Genomic DNA, 22,077 nt, shown 5'->3' with positions numbered 1-22,077 from the left:
TTCACTTTCTGGTTTTGGCGTGTTTTGCGTATCAGACTTCATCTTTCGTCGTTTTTCAGATGCTTCTTTTTTCTCTTTTTGCTCTGCTTTGAATGCTTGCAGGCTTTGCTTCAGACTGGGAATAAATCCTTCAAAATCCATTTCCTCCACAGCCGACAATATATCAACGTCTTTAAGCACTTTTCTCTTTTGCTGCAGTGCATTGTTATTTGCACACGAGGTGCAATATAATACAAAGACACTTGCTGCTTTAGATATGGCTTGTCGTGCTTCCTTTGAAATAATCACACCATCAGGAAGAGCCTCTTTCATAATCCTCGCAATAACCGCATTTGGTAAGCTTAAATCTTCAGGTTTCTCTGCCATACTTCAATTTACTCTAGGTATAGACTAGATCCAAAATATCTCTTGTCAAATCTCAAATGACGCTGACAATGCAAATTTTGGAAATACCATAATGTATGTACCGAAAATGACATAAACATCTATATTGAATTACCACTCCAGATGGCTAGCTACACTAAAACAGAATATACCCTACAATACATTTACGAAGCTGATGAAATTTAACACGAATAGCAAAGCCCCAGGCACGGGCCGCAAGTTACTCAACCCTGTCGTGAAGTATATACGACGCTGTTATCATCTAATCACATTCAATTCATGATTATCATCGTTCATGGTGGCATATGAATTAATTGTCTGATAGTCTATCGCTATGCAATAATCCGCCAATAAAACTATCAATAATCTGACACATTTAACCAACCCATGATATAAATCTCCCGCTTTCTCATTGAGGAATAATTATGGCGCCGAGACCACTGGAACCGACGTAAACGATGTGATCGACGATTGCAAACAAATATAGGAAAATAGGGCTGGAGAAACGGTCGATGAGAGAAACATATTCTCCAGTTTCAGAATAGAAAATTGTATTGCAAGGTCAAGTTATAATGCATACTAGAGCGCTGTTCCATGATAATCAGAATCAATGACAGAGAAAGATTGTTTGGAGATAGGGCACCATTTTCATTCAGTCGATCACGCATGGAATCTTAATCATTAAATTTTATTTATTTTATTTAATTAATCTATCCGAGAATTGATAACAATGGATTCTAAATTTATGAAACACAGTGTAGAAATCAGTGTTCATTCAAGCGTGTTTTGACACCTTCCAATCTTTATATTATATATATCATGGAAAACAATAATAATAAGATTGCTGATTCTAATTATCTTCTCATCAGTTGTGCAAGGTCTACGGGGCACGGGCTATTCGTAGATTAGCGGTTGGTTCGGGGCAGGAAATAGTTCTGTTGTTTTTGGGTCACTTTAGACCCGGAGCCGGCGAGCTATATAAGGGAGGGGGGCTGAGTTGGTCATAACATAAGAATCTCCAGCGACAAATACAAATTACCGACTAAAGCTTTCTTGACTGTGTAATGCACATGTAATGGATGCCGTGGAAATATAGATCATATGGAAGTGATGTCCTGATACATTACAGACCCCTTATTTTATAACAGGAGCTAAGACTGAGTATGAGTATGATTATGACCATCACAAAAGATATAGGCTATACCAACCAACACTATAAAACTATGTCTGAATACTTTCTCGATGCTGTTCATTTACAGTTTTTCGTCAGACTCAGTAAAATACACGGTACAGTTTATTCAACGTTAATGCAATATAGTTTCAGCATATAGAGTCTCGTACATGTATTTCATAATACATTTCATGGGTGGACGATCATAGAATTCCCTGCAAAGGAAACTTGATAAGGTATAACTAAAATTGGAAAGCCCGCCGTATTAAATTACATGTCCACGATATGACAACACTAATCTACAATGTTGAATCCGAGAATGAATGGAGAGTGTTACAATAGATACACATTTGCATGTTTACACCTTGCCTTCATATTTTGTATCACATATTCATACAAGTCATCATTGTCCTTCAATATGAAATACGTTGATATGTTATTGTTATAGCCCTGAGTGGAATTGGTGGCAACGTCAGGCAGAATTTTCTGTTTAATTACTTCATTATTCTATGCAGAAAAGCTCTCATGCAGATATATTTCAAAAAATGAACCGAGATTCCATAGGAGATAACCGACTGTATGTGCTTTTTATGTCCGTTTCTAGTACCATTACTTCAATTCTTATGCGTCTTACAATGTTCCAGTAAAACTCTTGTGCAAGGTTGTTAATTAAAACTGTATTTTCTGTTACGCCCTGGACCTTTGGCAACAGTTTCAATTGATGCATTTGCTAATAAATTGTGTTTGAAATTTAATGCAAGTCCTAGATTTCTAGACCTAGTCTGGTAATATGTCGGCTTCGTACAATTTTAAAATCAACTGGATACAGCTGCTTCAAATATATCAGACCAACACGAAGTTTTTCATCATTGGTTCCAATGGTAGCGAAACGAAATTCAAAATCCTCAAAGTTGACAGAACTGTTCCTAAAGACCTTGTCATAGAAGAAGATTGCACTGTGTATACACTGACAGAAATTAAAGAGATCATTGAAAGACTTCATGCCGGAAATTTACCAAAGAATAAAACTTCATGGAGCAGCCGTGGCCTCGTGCAGACGTCGACGGCATATGGAATAATTGGATTTGTTCGATTTTTAGAAGGATACTATATGATACTCGTGACAAGAAGGTGCGTTGTTGCGGAATTGGGTGGTCATAGTTTGTACAAAGTTGAAGATACTTCTATGATATACATTCCGAACAATACTGCTAGGATTAGTCATCCCAACGAATCAAAATATTTAAAAAGCTTCCAGACCGTGGATTTGTCTAGTAACTTCTACTACAGTCACAGTTACGATTTGACCAGCACATTGCAGCAGAATGTAACTTACCAACACCTCTGCGCTTGTGCTGGAAAGGAAATCACCAAGGACGACAACTCAAAGTTAACAGATGAAAAGTTATTTTCAGACAACCACGATCAATCATCAAGGCATTGTGATGCTACCGCTCAAAAATTTGGCATTGAGCCACATTTGAATGAACGTTTTCTGTGGAATGGTTTTCTGAAATGTCCAATCCAGAATGACTGTGTGGAATCTAACTGGATGATAAATATCATACATGGATTCCTGAATCAGATTAAAATCAACGTGTTTGGGGAGTCAATATATGTGACCCTGATAGCAAGACGGTCGAGCAAGTACGCGGGGACGCGCTTTCTCAAACGTGGTTGTAATATTCATGGTGACGCCGCAAACGAAGTAGAAACCGAGCAAGTAGTCCATTCTTCGATACTCACGTCATTTTTAAAAGGGCATTATACGTCTTACGTGCATCACAGGGGGAGCGTTCCTGTGCATTGGTTTCAGGACATAACTTCAAATGTTGTGCCAGCAAAGCCTCCGATTACAATCGGCTCGGTCAATCCTTATTTCCAACCCGCTGCGAAGCATTTTTCTCAATTGCTGAAGAGATACGGGTCACCGATCATCGTTCTTAATTTAGTCAAGTCTCACAGCAGGCGCAGTCATGAATACCAGCTTGGCGATTCCTTCAAGGCAGCTGTCGAGTATTTGAATATGTTTCTGCCCAGCAAACATCAAATTTTGTATCAAAGCATCGATATGGCGCATCTTTCCCATGCCGCCAAGTCGGAAGTCTTGGTCAAACTGGACAATATAGCGAAAGATAACTTGCGGCTGACTGGATTTTTTCAAACCAATGTGAAGCTTTTTAGAGAAACCCTTGATCAAAATCTTTTGTGGGAGTCTGTTGGCGGGGTTGAATTCGGTCCTTTCCGGCTTCAGACTGGAATCGTGCGTTCCAATTGTGTCGATTGCCTTGATCGGACAAACTCTGCTCAGTTCATTTCCGCCAAATGCGCTCTCGCATTCCAGTTATATTCCCTCGGTGTTCTACCAAAGCCGGAGATTGCTTTCGACACGGACGCAATGAGATTATTTGAAGAAATGTTTGAAGAGCATGGCGATATCATCGCATTGCAATATGGCGGCTCACAATTGGTTCATACAATTGAATCTTACCGTCGAACGGCCGTTTTCACTGCTCACTCACGTGACATCGTCACAACTCTGTCTCGATACTACAGCAACACGTTTTCAGACACGTACAAGCAATCCGCTATCAATCTTTTTTTGGGTCTCTTCAAGCCGGAGCTTTACGACTATGCCCAGTGGGATATGATCAGTGATTCTGGACTTCATAATGACGAGCCTGGCTTGCTGGCTTCATTTACATCCTCGAAATGCACCATGTGGCTTGAATTACAGCTGCAAGCCATTCTTCCACTTCCGCATGAACTGACAAAGGCAATCGGTACCGCCAGGGCCCTTCATGACTGCAGGGATTCTCAAGGACTCTTGTCAGCTTCACATCAATATGTTGACTGGTACGAAGAGTTTTACAGGTAGGCTATTGCTCAAATGACTTCATTGGGTGTTACAGTATTATAGAAAGTTGGAGTATAGGGTAGACCAATATTAGTAATTCATGTTATGTTCCTTTGTGTAATCTTTGTACGGTTATTTTAGTTCAAATCTTATTGCAGTGACCAGTAATTAGTAATAAGGCGAATCGATGCGACCTCGTTAGAGACGTCTTCGATTTCGATACGCGCGTGTGTCAGGCGCGTAGCCACGGGGGTTTTGGGGGTCGAACTTCTCTATTTGAAACGCGAAACCCCGTCATTTTGAGATGATCATTCTAACTCTAATATTCAGTTGCAATTGAATAATTGTGTAATGAATGTTCCGCGCGGCGGATTTGCGAGAACCGTGTTGTCAATTAGTGATGATCTCCCGCTGAGATGGCCGCGAAATTAGGTCATTCATTCCCGTGCGCGTGGCAGTCGTCGCTAGCATGATTTATCGCGTCTCGATCAAACCTGGTTCCGCAGGCGTCAACAATCGCATCTGCAATAGGCCCAGTTCACACTATATCGTCACTTAACTGCGCAATCGAATCTGCATTGGTGGCTTCGGCCTGGTGTGCACGATATCATCGCTAGCCTACACAATAGCATCTGCAATAGGCCTGGAGTGAAAGATATCATTGCTGGCCTATGGCCTAACTATCGCGTCTAGGCCCTAGCATGCTTTGGCTCCTATCTCACGCTCGTTTCGAGACATCGCGGTCGAGTTTACGCTAATTAGTGATCGCTCTATGTCATATTGATTAGAAAGCGACATCGCGAAACTGAATGACATCAAATCGCTGCAAACAGACTTTAACGTGCGAAATTGATTCCCGCTAATACTTGAACGTAACGACCAGAAGATGTGTAGCGTAGCATGTCTCGAGTTCTGAAATACGACAAAGGTTTGCAATCGGTGCAATGAAGTTCGGACATTTTGATTTGCGCGCGTATTTAATTGTTCACCAGAGATCAGTGACTCGCTAATTGACAGCACTCCAGGACTCTTTGGCAAGCTTATCATACGCCTAAGATCGTTGATTCGAAGAGATTATATGGTCGCCATTTACACATGTACTTGACCCCAATTGAATTGATGCTATATTGGTAAATTTGAAAAAAATCCAAATCGCCCTAATTTTTCGACTGGCTACGCGCCTAGCGTGTGCTGAGAAGCACCATCCTAGATCTCCTCTGCCGACCAGGCGCCCAAATATACGCTCTGCTTTTCTGAAATCTAAATTATGTGCACCCGTATTCGTTTACAAAACCATTCATGAGCTAGCTAGCTAGCTTCGTGATAGGTAATCGGAGCGCGAAATTGGAGGGTGTGTTGGTGTGTGCCTGCAAATTGGAATTCATTTCTGCCCAGAATCGTTTCTCTAGCAAGGCTTTGCCAGTGACATTAATCGGGAAATGCAGCAATACAGCTTAAACACCGATATAATGAGAAAGCAATTGTCGCGACGAAAGCTACTCAATACGGTGTCACACTCAAAACCGATTCGTGGCGATACTGATTAGATTTTACGCTTTCTCATTTGCCATCATCCATATTTTTCGTTATCTACTTGATACATTCGTACTCCGAAATTGTCGCACAAAGTCATTTTTCAGTCTTCCTTTCATTATTAACGTGATGCATCACAAGATTATGGGTGGCACAAATTCTGATTTTATTCGATTCGTTTGAACAGGGAACCTTCTACGTTCCGATAAACTTGATTGCTGGATGTACCCGTATCGAGAACAACATTATCGAATATTAAACGATTAGGCATAAGATAGACAGTGGATTTCTATTGGTATGATCGCGGCATGCGTCCGAAAGTGAAATTAATTCTAGCCCAAGGGTGGCGAAGCCGCGGCCGTAGAACGAAATTTGTGCGGCCGTCAACACGTGATTCAATTAGTATGCGTTGGCGGCCGTCGACATGCAGATTAAATTTACGAATTGACCGATGTACTACCGAAATGCTTCGCGAACTTAAATCGAGAAATGCATCAATATTTTAATCATCAAACGATTGCCGCGATGCGAGTCCCGTCAACGCGAAGCAAGAAACCGCAAGAGACATATACTGATTGGCTGCGCGATTTCGCATTTGTAATCATCATTATTGTCTGCTTGAAGTATTCGAGAGTTGTCGTGTGTTACTTGTATTTCGTTAGTCACATTGGGCATTGCGCGTGAATAACATTAATGCAACTGCATATTCCGTCGGACGGCCTGGTAGCGCAGGCCGCAGTTACACTTCAAATGATCGTACCGTTTTAAGATTCTATTTAATAACTCGACTGCATGGTTTGATATTAATGAGTGCGGGGCCGATATTAAAAAGTCACGCGAATGGTTCAACTCTGTACGTACACCAGCGGCATGCAGTAAAGTGCGTTTTCGTGCGACGATGACGTCATCGATATGGAACAATTATGACGTCACAAGACTCCGCCACCTCTTAAAAAAATAAAAGTCGGCGCCTATGACTGAGACAATACGATTTCGAAAGCCCATTGTGTTGATGTGCACTGATTACATTCACGCTTTCGCGGTCTGCACTTTTGAAATGATATATTCCATAGCAAGACAATTAGGGTTGTCCAAAATTTGGAAAATCTTAAAAATACCCCGTGATTGTGTCTCATTCCATAGATTATTGATAAAAAATGACAATGAGCCCAAAAGAAGCTCACGGGAAAGCCGTTAAGATTTCGGCCAAAGCGTTTTAAAGTAGCTGCCCAAGAATGGGCGTGCCACCGACCATAGAACGGCGAGAAGACTAGTAATCAAATAACCACGGCTCCTGATTGGCTAATTGGCTATGCTTCAATGATCACCACAGCAACAACTTGCTGATTATGTGCTCAAAGAGTCTGCTACCGGTGGGGATTCTGAAATCGCGTTGTTGGTAGGTTGGCAGATGATGATTTAAGATTAATTCAGGACATGTTAAGGTACGAAATACATGATGAACAATCAACAGCTGCTTCACATAAACTTCTACAGCATGACTGCTTTGCTGTGAAGGAAACGGCTGTAGCCTACATGCCGTGTTTTCATCGAGGGAAAGCAAAGACGCTTATGCAAGTAGTGAACGAAATCCCCGTTTCAGAAGGGATCCATCATCAGTGAATACAAATATAAAGCTTGACCATGACACTATACTTTGTGTGAGCTTATTGGACTCAAGTTGTAGTATATAGTTGATATTTTGAATGCTCTGGGGATTGACTGAATCAGCCGGTTGTGCTTGGCAGCTATACTTACAGCAAATTGAATTCACATGTAAGTGTTGTCAAAGTCCTTAATGATGCTGCAGAAAAGAGGTGTAAAGTAAGCACAATGCTGGATATCATGTCCAAACTATGCTGGATACTATGCAGTATAGTCTGTGTTTATCTTTACACCTATTTTCTGCGGGATCAATAGGGACTTTGACATACCACATTGGGCATAGCCTGTGCGAGTGTGCGTTATCATTAGGGACTTTAGCAACACTTACAAGTGAATTCAATTTACTGTAAGCATCTGATGAGTGCCAAGCATAACCCGCTGATTCAGCCGATTCCAATATCATTCAAAACGTCACCTATATAATACAGCTTGAGCCTAATAAGATCACACAAATTACGGTATCATGTCATTGATAAGCTTTATATTTGTGTTCACTGATGATGGATCCTTTCCAAACGGGGAATTCGTTTACCGCTTGCATAAGCGCCTTTGCTTTCCCTCGGTGAAAACACGGCATGTAGGCTACAGCCGTTTCCTTCCAATAAAGCAGTCATGCTGTAGAAGTTTTTGTGAAGCAGCTGTTGATTGTTCATCATGTATTTCGTACCTTAACATGTCCTGAATTAATCTTAAATCATCATCTGCCAACCTACCAACAACGCGATTTCAGAATCCCCACCGGTAGCAGACTCCTTGAGCACATAATCAGCAAGTTGCTGCTGTGGTGATCATTGAAGCATAGCCAATTAGCCAATCAGGAGCCGTGGTTATTTGATTACTAGTCTTCTCGCCGTTCTATGGTCGGTGGCACGCCCAGACTTGGGCAGCTACTTTATAACGCTTTGGCCGAAATCTTAACGGCGTTCCCGTGAGCTTCTTTTGGGCTCATTGTTATTTTTTATCAATAATCTATGGAATGAGACACAATCACGGGGCATTTTTAAAATTTTCCAAATTTTGGACAACCCTACAAGACATGCCGACTTTCATAACAATGTACGTCATAATGTGCACGAAGGTTCGCAAGCAAAACGCGGCGTTCGAATTCTTATTAGTGGACGCCAACGTAATATGTCCAACATGAAGCAGTAGCAAAGATCGCAGTCGCACAAGCTCCTGATTACCTTGGTTCTTAGGCCTAGAGGTGGAATTTTTGATATTCCAGAAGCTCGCCCGGCATCCTACGACGCATAAGTATATAGTTTCTAATCATTGGGTATTTAATGAAAAGCGAATCTCGAATCAAAATTTTCAGGAAGCACTCAACTTGTTAGCGGAGGTGTTTTCTATTTGAAAAAACCAACGATTCTCTGCACGCTACTCACAAAATATTACCTTAATGAGAATGCAATTTGTCACTTTAACGTATACATTTAATGAAATACGTTCTGTCATTGAAATATATGCATAGCTTGGTTTTGACACCCTACTACCGTACTACTTATCAGGTGACTGGTAATCATAACCCTTATTAAGACATACAGACTGATATATTCAATTCATATAAAAATCGTTCGCATTTCTCATTCGTTTTGTGATAAAATTTATCGAAGACTCAGGTTAAGAATAATTTTAAGACTACGCTAAATAGCATATTACCGTAATTTTCCATGTATAATACACAAAATTTTACCGATATTTTGCAACAAAATAGGGGGGTTCGTATTATACATGGGTACAGCAAGCCTTGAAAAAAAATCCCTCGATCAAAAACTTGAAATCACACCTTTCTTCATGTTTGTTTGAATCGCGCATCACCTCTAGCCATTAGGCCCGTAATTTGTATTATAGAGTGCAACGCGCTTCCAAATAGAGAAGCGTGTTGCATATTAACGAAAAGCGTGTTTCTAGTTAACGAGAGTCGTCTGCAAAGCACGCGATCTCTTGCTGAGTTGGTTTGCAGTTTGTACGCGAGCGAAATCAGGTCGTTGATTGCCACAAGTGCGCGCGGCAATTCTTGTTGATTCATCGCGTCAACGACAGGCCTTAACAATCGCATACACAAGAGGCCATGTGCGCAAGATATAATCGCTTGCGTGATCAGTCGCATCTCCAACAGGACTGGTGCGCCAGACATAACCGACGGCCTGAGCAATCGCATCTGTAATTGTAATAGGCCTCGTGCGCAAGATGTCGTGTGTCGCTAGCCTGAAATATCGCGTCGCCGACCTCACAGTAGCGTTGGGACCCCGGGAAATCCCGATCCCGGGATCCCGGGATTTGAAGCAATCCCGATCCCGGGATTGATCGCAATGAAATCCCGGGATTTGTAAACAGCATCTACCAAGGCTCAAGGAGCGCCATATCTCTTATTTTGGTATCAAAACAGTGTCACCAACTCGGCAGTGGTCGCAAGCACGCGCCCCACGAGAACATTCTTCGCGGCTCTCGTCGGCATTTTGAATTTTCAAGTGTTCGACAATATTTACCTAAAAATTTTTAATTTGGGATCTTGACATTCACTCTAAAACCACACCAAAACCTGAATCGCTATCACTTGTCAAATGTCCGGTAGCTGCGAAATTATAACGCGACCACTTTCACGATGACATGATACATTTGTCGTATCGCATGGTGTCTATCTGACTATAACTCAATATTTCGCCAAATTATGCCAAGCACAACAATGTTTTGATTGAAATATTTAAACATGTGACTTTTTCGTAGCAAACGTGAATATCAAAATACTGAATCCCATTTTCACAATGTGTAATGGAATGCCAGTCTGCACGGTCCGTAAAATAAGGCCTACTTGGAAATACATATCATATACCGGTAGTTGATGTTGCGGCCCGCCGCGTCATCAGAAACTACAAAATTGGCCAGCGAGCAAATTTCAGTTTGAGACCCCTGCTGGTCTAAACGATTATAACTCTTGATGCTCTTATGTTTTTGCGGCAATATTACAAGGAATAAATGTTGTTTGCGTAGCTTGTATGTGTATATTGTGTATCTTACTACTTTTCTAATCCCGGGAAATCCCGGGATTGAGAAGCGAAAATCCCGGGAAATCCCGATCCCGGGATTTCAAATTTGATCCCGAAGTCCCAACCCTACCTCACAGGCTTTGGCTACTATCTACTCTCGTTTAGAGACAATGCCGTTAATTGTATTATGATTAGCGATCATTATGTCATGACTGTTCGACAGTGACATCGCAAAACAGAACAACATCGAATACTAAACCGCAACTATTCACGTACTCGTGTATTGCGAATGCAGCGTGCGTACTATACGCGCGGGTACAAGCTTTTCCCCAGAATATACATTATACAAGTCATTTTACGGGTGCGTATTATACATGGGGGCGCACTATATTCGGAAAATTACGAGTAATTTCGGATTGTATCATTGTATGTCACTCGCAGCTTTGCCGGCAACGAATTTGGTCCATTGCACCATCTCGGAGACAATGCATGATCGATTGGCCGTGTTCAAATTCAAACTTTGCTTTCGTCCTCTCTCTGATATGTGTAGGTCTGGGCATATGCAGGTCTAGCCATATGATGTTGATTATTATGCAGGACAGCGGAAATAACGTCCTTTGACGAGCATCCCGCCATGACAGTGGTGGACACCCTGACTTCATGCACCGCGAACGGCTACATCAACATGAGCCCGTTTTACCCGCGTGCCGACAAATGGCAGAGAGTGAAGAATCAGATTACGGACAGGCTATCATCGAGCGTTTCCGCCGATCAAAGTAGCTCCTCTGATGAAGAACGCGGACTTGAAGTGCGTTACGTCGCCGATGAAGGCATAGACGTTGTTCGCAACCGGTTCTCGCAGCCTGATGTTCTATCAGACTCGGCGGATGGTCGCGCCGAGAGCTCGGCTGTTTATGGGAAAAACATATCGTGGCAACCGTCTAGGCATGATTTAAACACGTACCATCGCTATATGGCGGTTGATAACATACTGAACAAATTCATCCCGCTCTCTGCTTTTACGCAAGACAGCAGTCGATATGTCGAACCGCCGACTGTCGATAAGATTTCCCGTCAAATTTATGAGAAATGCTTGTCCGATTCTGTCGAGTATCCGACGACGTGCTTAACAAGTCACAAGTCGTACGCTGATTATCTGGACTTGGAAAGCTTGTTGGGACCTTCTCGCAGTTTATTTTGAAGATGTTGATGTCGTTACTTGTCTTTCAAATAACACGTCACATAATAGTAATGTATCATTATAACTGGAATATGAATTTATCCTGCGTCATGTGCCGGCACAGCCTCTTGTGCTAGGTAACCCGCGAGGCCGCGACCTGATGTAACGTGGGAACGAAGGGTTCGAATGGCTGTATGGCTTCATTGTGCTTGGGACCAGATGGTGGAACTATAGTCTCTATAGTGGAACTGTGAGGTCACTTAATTGCTGCAATTGGTTTGGCCATACTGTATCAATCACATTGTACCATAAGCTTCTTGTAACGACTTACGTTGAAATTTATGTTGTTTTCATCCGGAACTATTTTTTCCAGTGCAATCTAACATATCATATTTATTTGTCCTTCATGGAATTATCGTTTGTGCAAATTATTGACACTGCTTTACGGCGTTGCGGAATCGTAATCATACAATACTTGTCACCCGAGATTTTGTAAACATGGCTGTGCAGTAGGGCTCTTCAAAAATGATCCTTTTTCTCAAATCGTACTGGCTACTTGATAAAATTGTTAGGTTACCTAATTTAAGCCTACACACAAAATTTGGTTCAATTCCAGCCAGTAACCGCTTTGCTACAGGAGAAAAAAGTTTCTATTTATTATATAAAAATGAATAATAAAAAATTTGAAAATTTTCTGTTAACCCCATGAAAGTGTTAGGCTGTCTATAGAAACGATGCTCGCCAAATTTGGTTCAATTCCAACCAGTGGAAGCGGAGTTATTGCCGTCGAAAAATTTGGATTTGATTAAAATAGTATTTACGGTGACCGATTCTGTTTATTTATTATAGTTGTGCTACGTGACCAGTGACCACGGCCGCACAAATTTCCTTCTACGGCCGCAGGTTGGCTGTACTAGAGAGTGACATTTTGAGGGTTTTGTTCGTAATTTATGATGGTATTTATGTGATTTTACGGTAGTGTCTGCTGAGTGCCGAGTCGAGGTAAAATTGACTTGCTCAGAGATAAACATTGGCTAATTTCGCGCCGAAGGCCGTGGATTAGCCGACCGCGCCAACTCGAATAATATTTTTCTCTTCGACAATATCCAGCGATGTAGCGTTTTGGAGTAGAAACAAGCACCTTGTCGAGCTATCTTGCTGATTTCCCACGACTACCAAAAAGAGCCAACTACGAGCACATTGCACCGCACGAAAACACCTGGCAACACCGATACCTGGCATCCACGAAATTAATGAATCGCAAACCGTACGAATTGCGCGTATTGTATCGAATTGCGCGTATCGCGAAATCGGGCGAATTGCACGGTTTAGCGAGTCAGCTCGTATGTCGTCACGGGAGACAGCTTGAACTTGAAGTCAAATTGAACATGTTTCCGGGCCTAATCTTACCTCACAAAGTTCTGCGTTAATTAAAAATTTGACGTTTTATTTATTTTAACAATGGACAAGCCTTCAACAACTTACATCTTGAAATTAAGGTATAAAATCCTAATATACCTCGCGGACCGGCAGAAAAGTCGTCGCGGACCGGCGGTTGAGAACCACTGATATAAGCTATTTCTTGCCCCTTTTCTTTCTTTATCGGGTCTTTTTTGCTAGGACTATCGTCGCCGTCAGAAAACGACACGGGGACGAGGAACCCAGAGCATGTCCATTGTCCACATTCAAGTCGATATACAAAGCAACTTCTGCTGAGTGAATACTAGTCAGCCGTCACCGTTTATCGGACCACGACCTGACTTATCAATCTCGCCTTCCGTCACTTGTAACTTTATATTCGCTTCTTCTACTTTCATTCAGTGTGCAATCTGTGCATATGACATTGTGCATGCCTCCTCTTTACATCGCCTAGGCCCAGGTGAGTATCTGATCTTATGACTACTCCTAGTCGTTTCGGCATCTTTCTATCATTCATTGTATTGCAGTCTTGGGATGTATTGAAGTGATGAAATTTTTTGAATAAACTTGAACCTCCGACGACGGGAATGGAACCTGATCCGCTTGCTTGGATGACGTTCACCACTACGCTATCTACTCCCAATTCATCTTCAGCATTGACATGTATGAATCTCATTAAGATGATTAATTTTATTTACGGAATATGATATAGGCTACAATCTACTTATTCGTTGGCGAGGTCACTAAGCGAAGTAGGCCAATCAATCGTCTATGGAGCGTTGGACGCCGAGTATATTGTCATGGATGATGACGTGATCATAAACAACGCCAGCATTCAGTCAAGTCAGTCGTCGTTCGCAGGGAACTTCGTTACTGCTGGGCCGCCAGTTATGTGACATTGACCCGCGGAAAGTGGAGATTGTGTACTGTCTAAGAAACGTTCTGAAATTTTGCAGGTTGTTAACGTAACGCTTCGGACTAGCTATTGGCTCAAGTGCATAGTAATAGCCATACCACTCAGCAGCTTCATTGAAAGTGCAGTCCCGCAGTGGAAGATTCTCTGCAGACATTCTCCACGATGGACGTATTCAGAAGTCTGACCTCTATATTCTTGACGAATGAATGTTTTGACACATTCTTCCTGGACTACGACTTTTTCCATGTACAATGCATCAAGTCTACGATCAGCAAATTGCTTGGTTATGCTATTGTTGCCGGTGCTGTGTTGATAAAAGTGCCGCAAATCCAAAAAATAGTAGCTTCAAAAAGCTCTGCTGGCGTGAGTTTCATGTCAATCATGCTGGAATTATATGCGATTACATGTATGTTTAGCTACAGCATTGCAAATCAGTTTCCCTTCAGTACATGGGGTGACTCATTTTTCCTGCTAATCCAAGTGACTATCATGGCTGTACTTGTACTCATTTATAGCGGTAAATATTCGTTGGCTGCAATATTTTTCATCAGTTATGCTGGTATCTTGACTGTGTTACTCTCTGGATTAACACCATTGAATGTGCTTGCTCTTTTGCAACTTAGCAATATGCCGGCCGTTGTTACTGCAAAGTTGATTCAAGCTGTCACATGCTTTAGACTTGGACATACTGGCCAGATATCTGCAATTACAGTGTTTTTAACACTTTTTGGCTCTGCTGCTAGAATATTCACTTCCATTCAAGAAACTGGGGACAATATCATGATCCTTTCCTATGTTTTGTCAACATTGGCCAATGCAGTCATTGCATTTCAGATGATATGGTATTGGAAAGCTACTGAAAAATACCTTAAAAGTAGAGAAACCAAGACGGACTAAAGATTAAATAGTCTAGCACTTGTGGGAGATTGAAAATTGTTTTGATTACGGCACTGAAAGTCGAGTCGTTTATTGATTTTCTGTGCGTAAGTGATTTAGTTAATACGGCATGCTTAGCAATGTTAACCTTGAAATGAAGCAACATATATAATATATATTGAACTAAAACTGTTGTAAAAACTGCTGTATTGGCTTAATATTATGCCAATCATTGTGCAGGCTGATTGTTAGCCTATTCATGATTTTTCTCTTTTACACAGCTTCTTAGCCTATGTATGTAAGTGACTTTATAGTAGTGATCGTTAAATTGCAGCCAACACCACCACCAGGCTGATGGCTAACTCCAGCAATACAAATGACCTCGACGATCAACTTATCAGTTTTGAAAAACTTGACCGCTCCTCGCCTGATCTATGGCCCGAGCATTTGAATAATATTTCGGATTTCATGTCTCTACTTCGAAGCCCGATGTCTCCTGCCTCACCGCCGAAGTGGATGTCAGAGCTGGAAAAAGACGACATTGACCTACTCCAAGAATTTGGTAGTCTCACTACTGCAAACTTGCTGGAGAAAGTCAGAGGACTACAAAATCTCGCCTATCAACTTGGCCTGGAGGAGTCGAGAGAGATGACGCGAGGGAAGTTCTTGAACATTTTATCGGGCGGAAAGTAATCAAAGCCGGAAAAGACAAAATGGATTAGCTTGTTTCCGTGTTTCAATATGCACTGTGGGCAAAGGCATTCGTAATCAACTTGGCCTGTCTTGGTTCTGCGCATGAATTAGCTCCAACATTTACATATTTGAGCTATGGATAGTAGGCTATCTGTCTAGCTTGCAGTCAACATCATGAAATTTTCTGCAATATTACGGATTGAATATGTTAACGTAAACTCAACATAGGTAAAGATTAGTGCAAAACATTTATCAGCTGTGCTGGAAGTTGTATGAAATTGATATTTGCTCCTGTAGCTTTCTGTGTAGGGGTGAAAACCTGTCATTGTCGCCCATTTCTTCGCCATGCCTTGCAAGTAATTTTATATCATCATCCACTGTTAAGGAATCCACCCTGCTATTTCGGAGGTAATAGATTCATAATGGGTCGATTTTATGATTGAATTTCCTAGATATTCAGATTTTAAAATGCGCATAATTCTTATATTGCCTACCATATTGTCTCGTAATGGTGATAATATCGGTATCGACAGTATATACTTGTTCAAAGTCGCCGCTACCTCTAAAGCAAACGCTTTCCGGTGACTTTTTTGTTTGCTGATGACAGGCAATTGTTATAGGCAATCAAGCAAGTTCTAATATGTATTTAAGAAATAGAATCAAATTGATCCTTCTAACTTGAAGTGAAACAGTGTTTTCGATATTTTGTATGAAGGACGTCAAATTTGGTTCACAAGGTTATTTTAAGCATGAAAATTCGATTTTCGTTTATTTATTTGTTTTACAGCCAATACAGACACTTCAGAAATAATTCTAGTTCTAGGATATTTATAACCATGAAAGCTGTGATTCAGAGGGTAATGCAGGCCGGTGTGACAGGTCGGTTTGTAGCATTAGTCAAGGATGCAATTTTCCTTGCCTTGTTGACGGAATTAACTCTTCCATTCAGTTGGCGGAGAAACTGTCAGTTCAATTCAACGGGGGCTGTGTGTATTGCTTGGAATATCTCGGTATGACACAGCTAAAGAGATGGAGCTCATGTAAGGTATCTCCAACATGTAAGCAACCATTCTCACAGATATAAAATTGCCCACTTTACAGGATAAAGAAAATCCTAAACTTGAAAATATTTGAAGATGAAGAGGGTCGAAACTGGAAAGCAAGCGTCAAGGATAGAAACTTGGAAATACTATGTGTTAGCCAAGTACATTGATTTATTGCGAATCTGCCTCACAGAATTTCACGGCCAAGTTTCTCTCTAGTTTACTTTACTCAGCGTGATGAAAGGTAACAAGTTGGATTTCCATGAAGCGATGAGCTCTGAGTTGTCGAAGGAGTTCTATCTCGAATTACTGGAGAAAATGAAAAAAAGCTACAGCGAGGAAAAAATTAAAGGTTGAATTTATACTGCATTTTAGGAAAACCTACTCACTTTTCATGCATAGAATATTGAGACTCGGGATCAGTTCGAGTTAAGTTAAGAACCATGTCAAATAGCACCTTTATCATGGTAATGGTAGCACCTTTATCATGGTAAAGGTAACTTACTATAATTTGTAAAATTTCTATTTTCAATGTCATTTTTGTTAATCACTAAGATGCTTCTTGCATTTCCAAAAGTTACCACTTCCTATTAACTGCTTAAAGTCGGAGACCCCTCGACCAAGAAACTGCTTGGGTAATTTTCAGACCTTCCACTTTCTGCTTCACTTGAGAGTCTTTACATTGTTACTTCCACTTGTAATTAAGTAGAAATCCACAGTATGACTTCTACTAGAGTAGCAACGTTGACCGACTCTATTCACTGCCCGACCATGAGAAACTACTCAAACTATTCTCAAACTGATGGTTGTGAATCGAAAGGGGGAGGAAAATGGTTATATCCAATTCTTAATAAATACCGACCACGTCAAGCAGTAGGAAATATGATCCAGTTTGATCTCGGATTCTGAGAGTTTTGCAACCCCCCTCTCTTCCCTAAAATAAAGTTAAATCACAATTCCAGTCGACTTGAAGTAGCCTATAGCTGCCGTGTGGGAGCAGCAATCGTCAAATTTTTGACCGACAGGAATTGTTGGTGAAATCATTGTTGTAATCTTGTTATATTCTACAGATGGAAAATTTGGAGCCTACATGCAAGTCAATATTCAAAACGATGGACCAGTTACGATACAAGTGGAATACCCTCCAGTAAGGCCAGAAAAATGAAGCCGCTGGGAAACCCATTACATCAGCATGAAGGGTTCTGAAAACATTCGAAACAATACCCAAATCAAACTTGGCTACTGTTGTGTCTAATAAATGTCGACGACAATTGAGCTATCTACCATATCATGTAGGTCAGTTGAACTTGATATACAAGTTTCTCTGTACTGTTCTGCACTTCATTTATTGTTTCAAAAATTCCACCTCAATAAAGATCAGAGAAGCTGTGGATTCGTCTTCAATTTAACAATGTGGTAGAAATTTTGAGATATATATATTTCAGGGATATTTAGACTAGAGAGATATATATCTCTCTCTAGATATATATCTCTCTAGACTAGATATCCCTGATATATTTGGCTAGAGATGGCAACAATTTACCGGAGGTCATCAAACTCAAAGGAATATTGTACTTTTCATGAACTCTATAATCAGCGCTTCAGTGAATTTTATATTGAACTTTAACTCAACAGTTTCTAATTACATATGAATTTTAAAACATGATTGTCAAGTAGACAGTCGTTAATGGTTCCCATCATCATCATCATTGCTTTATTAGCAATTTTATCAGTTCAATACACCACAAAAATGCGATAAAATGAAAAGACAGGAAGATGTCGAAGCGACAAGGAGTAGTCTATGGAATCTGACACCCACCTTGGCCTAGGCGATGCACACTGAATGAAAGTAAAGAAGATAGTATAGAAAAATAATGCGGCATGTCATGGGAAGCGAGATCGATAGGTCAGTCGTGGTCCGGTAATCTTGAGGATGGACTGTACTTATTTAGTAGTAATTGCTTGTATTTCGACTTGAATGTGGACGGACATGCTCGTCGACTGCCCATCACAAGTGAAGTTGCTGTATCGGAACAATCTAGTTTCACATTCTAGTCTGTAACTCAGCAATTTTTTACTGTACTTAGTATCAATTTATTAATATGTTCGTCATTTCAAAACACCACTTCAAGTAACTTAGGTTGGCTTAAATTTCCTTGGACGGTTGTGGTAATCATCATTGCAGAGGTGGTTAGCAACGGACTATTGCTTATCAGGGCTGCTCTAGTAGGATTTCATACTTGCCAACTTACTCCAATGGTTTTGTTTTCAGAGTACTTCTACCTCGAAGACGTTCGAATGAAGTCAAGTCAGTAGTCAGTGTTTGGATGGATTTGCATCACGTTTATGAGTGAAAACGGTCAATATAGCACCTATATTTCGGAGTTGCACCAATTTGTGGCGCCAATGCCATTCAACATAACCGAAATTATGTCACTTCAAATTCCGTAAGCTTTCACCGGTGAATGACAACCAAAATTTGTGCATCTCGTCCTGCAGATTCGCAATGCGTTCTGCAGCAACCTTAAGCCGTGCGGCCGAACTGGTGACAATTCAACGAGAGGGCGTCAAGGGGATGTAGGCCTAAGGATTATTATAGAAAACTTCAAAGAAAGTCAGTAAGGAAGAGCTATATTTACCTGAGAACTCGGCGATTATGGAAATCGTGTGTTTTATCGATCAACTCATGGAGGCCGTATCTTCCCCCGTCTGATGATTCAATGACCCAAATATTGTTTCTTTCGCATTGGAATCGCAGAATCTGCGATACGGTGACAGTGTTTGCGTCGTGATTTAACGTGTCATCCTCGCGCAGGGCCGTGCTAATAGCCTACCTACTACTCTAAGAGGTACTGTGAAAAAAAGGAGTCGAAAGGACCCCTGAGATGCAACTCGAACAATTCTGCAAGTAAATGAACCATGGAGTTATGGTGGGATCATAGCAATTTACGCTGTCGTACGCTGTAAATTGCTATGGTGGGATGTCGAATCAGGAAATTTTAAATATTAATCATCATGCGGAAAATGCTGTGTTTGTCTGAATTATTAGATATTGGTTCAAACCTTACTTATTTGAAGGTTATTGTTCAACATCGCTCAGGTCGTGTTGCAAATTTGGGATACTAATAGCGAAATGATTCGAATGAACGAGTGCTCAGAGGCGTCATTAGTCGTCTACCTACACTACAGACGTACACGATACACATTGCACGCAAGTAACGCAATTATGGTAGCCTATATCAGTGCTCTTCAACCGGGGTTTTCCTACACCCTAGGGTGTACCAGAATTTTCAAAGGGTGTACCAGATCCGAATTACAATGAGCCGATGGCTAGGCAGATTTATGCGTCAGTACAGGTTGACGCACTAGTTAATGAGCAATATGGCAGTAGCCTATAGATCCTCTACAATGGCAGTGCTCTTTAACCGGGTGTTTCGTACACCCCACGGTGTATCATAATTTGTAAAGGGTGTACGTGTACCACTCGGATTAGGTCTATAGGGGTGTACCAGATCCACATTATGATGAACCGATGCTACGATGACTATAGCTATCACAATAAATACGCCAGTTTATGCTATAAAGCAGATTGACTGGATGTGTAATATCGTACAATGTGATGTCAGAAGCAAATGTGTCTAATCATTTAACCTTTGGTAATGGTCTTATTAATTCCTTTTCAAGTAGAGTAGGGTGGAGTTACCATGTGTTCAGCTTGCGATATCTGTTTTATGATTCTCGAGGAAACCACCGCTACAGCTCGGACACTTTGAATTGGTGCTTCCTGCGGCCAGCTTATGAATAGCGCTGAATACATGCTAGCGTAGGGTTACCATATTTTGGAAATCTAAAAAGAGGACACTTTTTCAGAAATTTGAGACTTACAAAACCGGAGAAGAATTCTCAAAAATCGGTGAATTTTTCCCACTTTATTGTGATCGGCTGACTAAAAAAAGGTCAACTTTCCGCCCAGAGCTCAAAATACCGTTTTTCTCTCCACATTGCTAGGTGGTTGACTAAAAATAAAGTCAACTTCTGTACTAATTTACGGCATATCACTCGCATTTGCTCTAAATATGACCTAAATTTTCAAAAAAGAGGACAAAATCTCAAAAAAGAGGACAAAAGGGCGTCCTCAGAGGACACTTTCAAAAAAGTCAAAAAAGAGGACAAATCCTCTTAAAAGAGGACGTATGGTAGCGCAGCAGCCAGGGGGTCGAGTTTTCGAACCACTGCGTTAGATGAGGGTCCAGTAATATCGAGCCCTGATTCGTATTTAGCATTTCCTATGCGTTGCAGCCTTGCTCAAATGCTCATCCTTATTTCGGCTAGGCCAGGGGTGCTCAACCTGCGGACGTACGGTCTCATTCAGTCGCAATTTTGCGACCTTCTACACATATTTAAATTTGCGTGTGTTCGCGGCCGTCATTATGCAATCAATTGTTGCTGGCTCTAGTGTCGGCTCTGCCATGTTTGTATGTGTCGGAGGTTTATCTAGGCTCCTCGTCGCCGACCCCTGTTAACGTAGCGTCTTGAAAAGCCTAGAAGAAGAGTGAGCCGAGCTCCAAAGTCAGCAGCAGAGTCCAAGTGGACGCACGTTAGCGTGAGAGAATGAAGAATGGAAGTGTGCGGGCAAGCGAAAGTCGTCCTCATTACCCAAAGCAAATACTCTAAACTTCAAGAAATGCACTGTCGTGGCGCACAAATTCTAAACAGGCGATTATCGCTATACTGTCATTGATGTGTAATAAAAATATTAATAATAACAATACAAACAATCCTGGTAGGAGGCCAAGAAATATAACAACATGCAACTATGTGATTATTAGGAACCGGGAGATGCATCATCATTAATAGTGTATCCAATATTTTCGAAGACACCCTCCATCAGCTCAACGGGCTAATCTGATCACGTGAGCTGAGAATGAATAAATTTTTGACAATAATATGTGAAACTACCAACAATTTCGATGAAATCCATTCAAGGGGCAAAATTTTCTCGCTCCGCGCGACTACACACATGTTTCTAGTGTCTTTTCTTGACATTTATACTCGCGATTTTGGTACATATATTATATACTATATTATAAGCCTGCTGGGATGTTTTGCTTCTACCATAGTCGTTTACAACTGTGCTATTCGGACAGGGGTGTACGGGTTTTGAGAAAATGCTAAAAGGGTGTACCACGACGTAAAAGGTTGAAGAGCACTGGCCTATATCTATATAGTTAATGGTAGTATCGTAATATTGTGGAATAATCAGCCTCTACAATAGGTTGTACCATAGCTACGCTGTAAATTGCTATGGTTGTACAAATACAATCATTGAGGGTTGCAGATTTGAACTTTGACC

General features: G+C 41.1%; 3 protein-coding genes across 3 annotated transcripts; all 3 read left to right on the top strand.

Moving 5' to 3' along the window:
• The first annotated feature begins 1,196 nt into the window (after positions 1–1,196).
• On the top strand, positions 1,197–12,256 carry LOC145440399 (polyphosphoinositide phosphatase-like). The gene is made up of 2 exons (XM_080318003.1): positions 1,197–4,429; positions 11,195–12,256. The coding sequence occupies exons 1-2, from the start codon at positions 2,346–2,348 to the stop codon at positions 11,796–11,798; spliced, it is 2,688 nt and encodes an 895-aa protein (XP_080174129.1). The 5' UTR covers positions 1,197–2,345; the 3' UTR covers positions 11,799–12,256.
• A 1,768-nt stretch (positions 12,257–14,024) lies between these two features.
• Positions 14,025–16,468, top strand: LOC145440434 (mannose-P-dolichol utilization defect 1 protein-like). Its single transcript, XM_080318043.1, has one exon. It carries the CDS (start codon positions 14,275–14,277, stop codon positions 15,007–15,009), a length of 735 nt encoding a protein of 244 aa, XP_080174169.1. The 5' UTR covers positions 14,025–14,274; the 3' UTR covers positions 15,010–16,468.
• Positions 16,429–18,113, top strand: LOC145440439 (D-aminoacyl-tRNA deacylase-like). The gene is made up of 5 exons (XM_080318049.1): positions 16,429–16,560; positions 16,631–16,721; positions 16,783–16,885; positions 16,944–17,076; positions 17,795–18,113. The coding sequence occupies exons 1-5, from the start codon at positions 16,431–16,433 to the stop codon at positions 17,887–17,889; spliced, it is 552 nt and encodes a 183-aa protein (XP_080174175.1). The 5' UTR covers positions 16,429–16,430; the 3' UTR covers positions 17,890–18,113.
• Positions 18,114–22,077: the final 3,964 nt, after the last annotated feature.

This window comes from Botryllus schlosseri, chromosome 6, assembly GCF_051294905.1.
Source record: "Botryllus schlosseri isolate E-star chromosome 6, Bs_hap1, whole genome shotgun sequence".
In the NCBI taxonomy this organism is placed as follows: Eukaryota; Metazoa; Chordata; class Ascidiacea; order Stolidobranchia; family Styelidae; genus Botryllus; species Botryllus schlosseri.
This window is presented reverse-complemented; position numbering and strand designations above follow the sequence as displayed.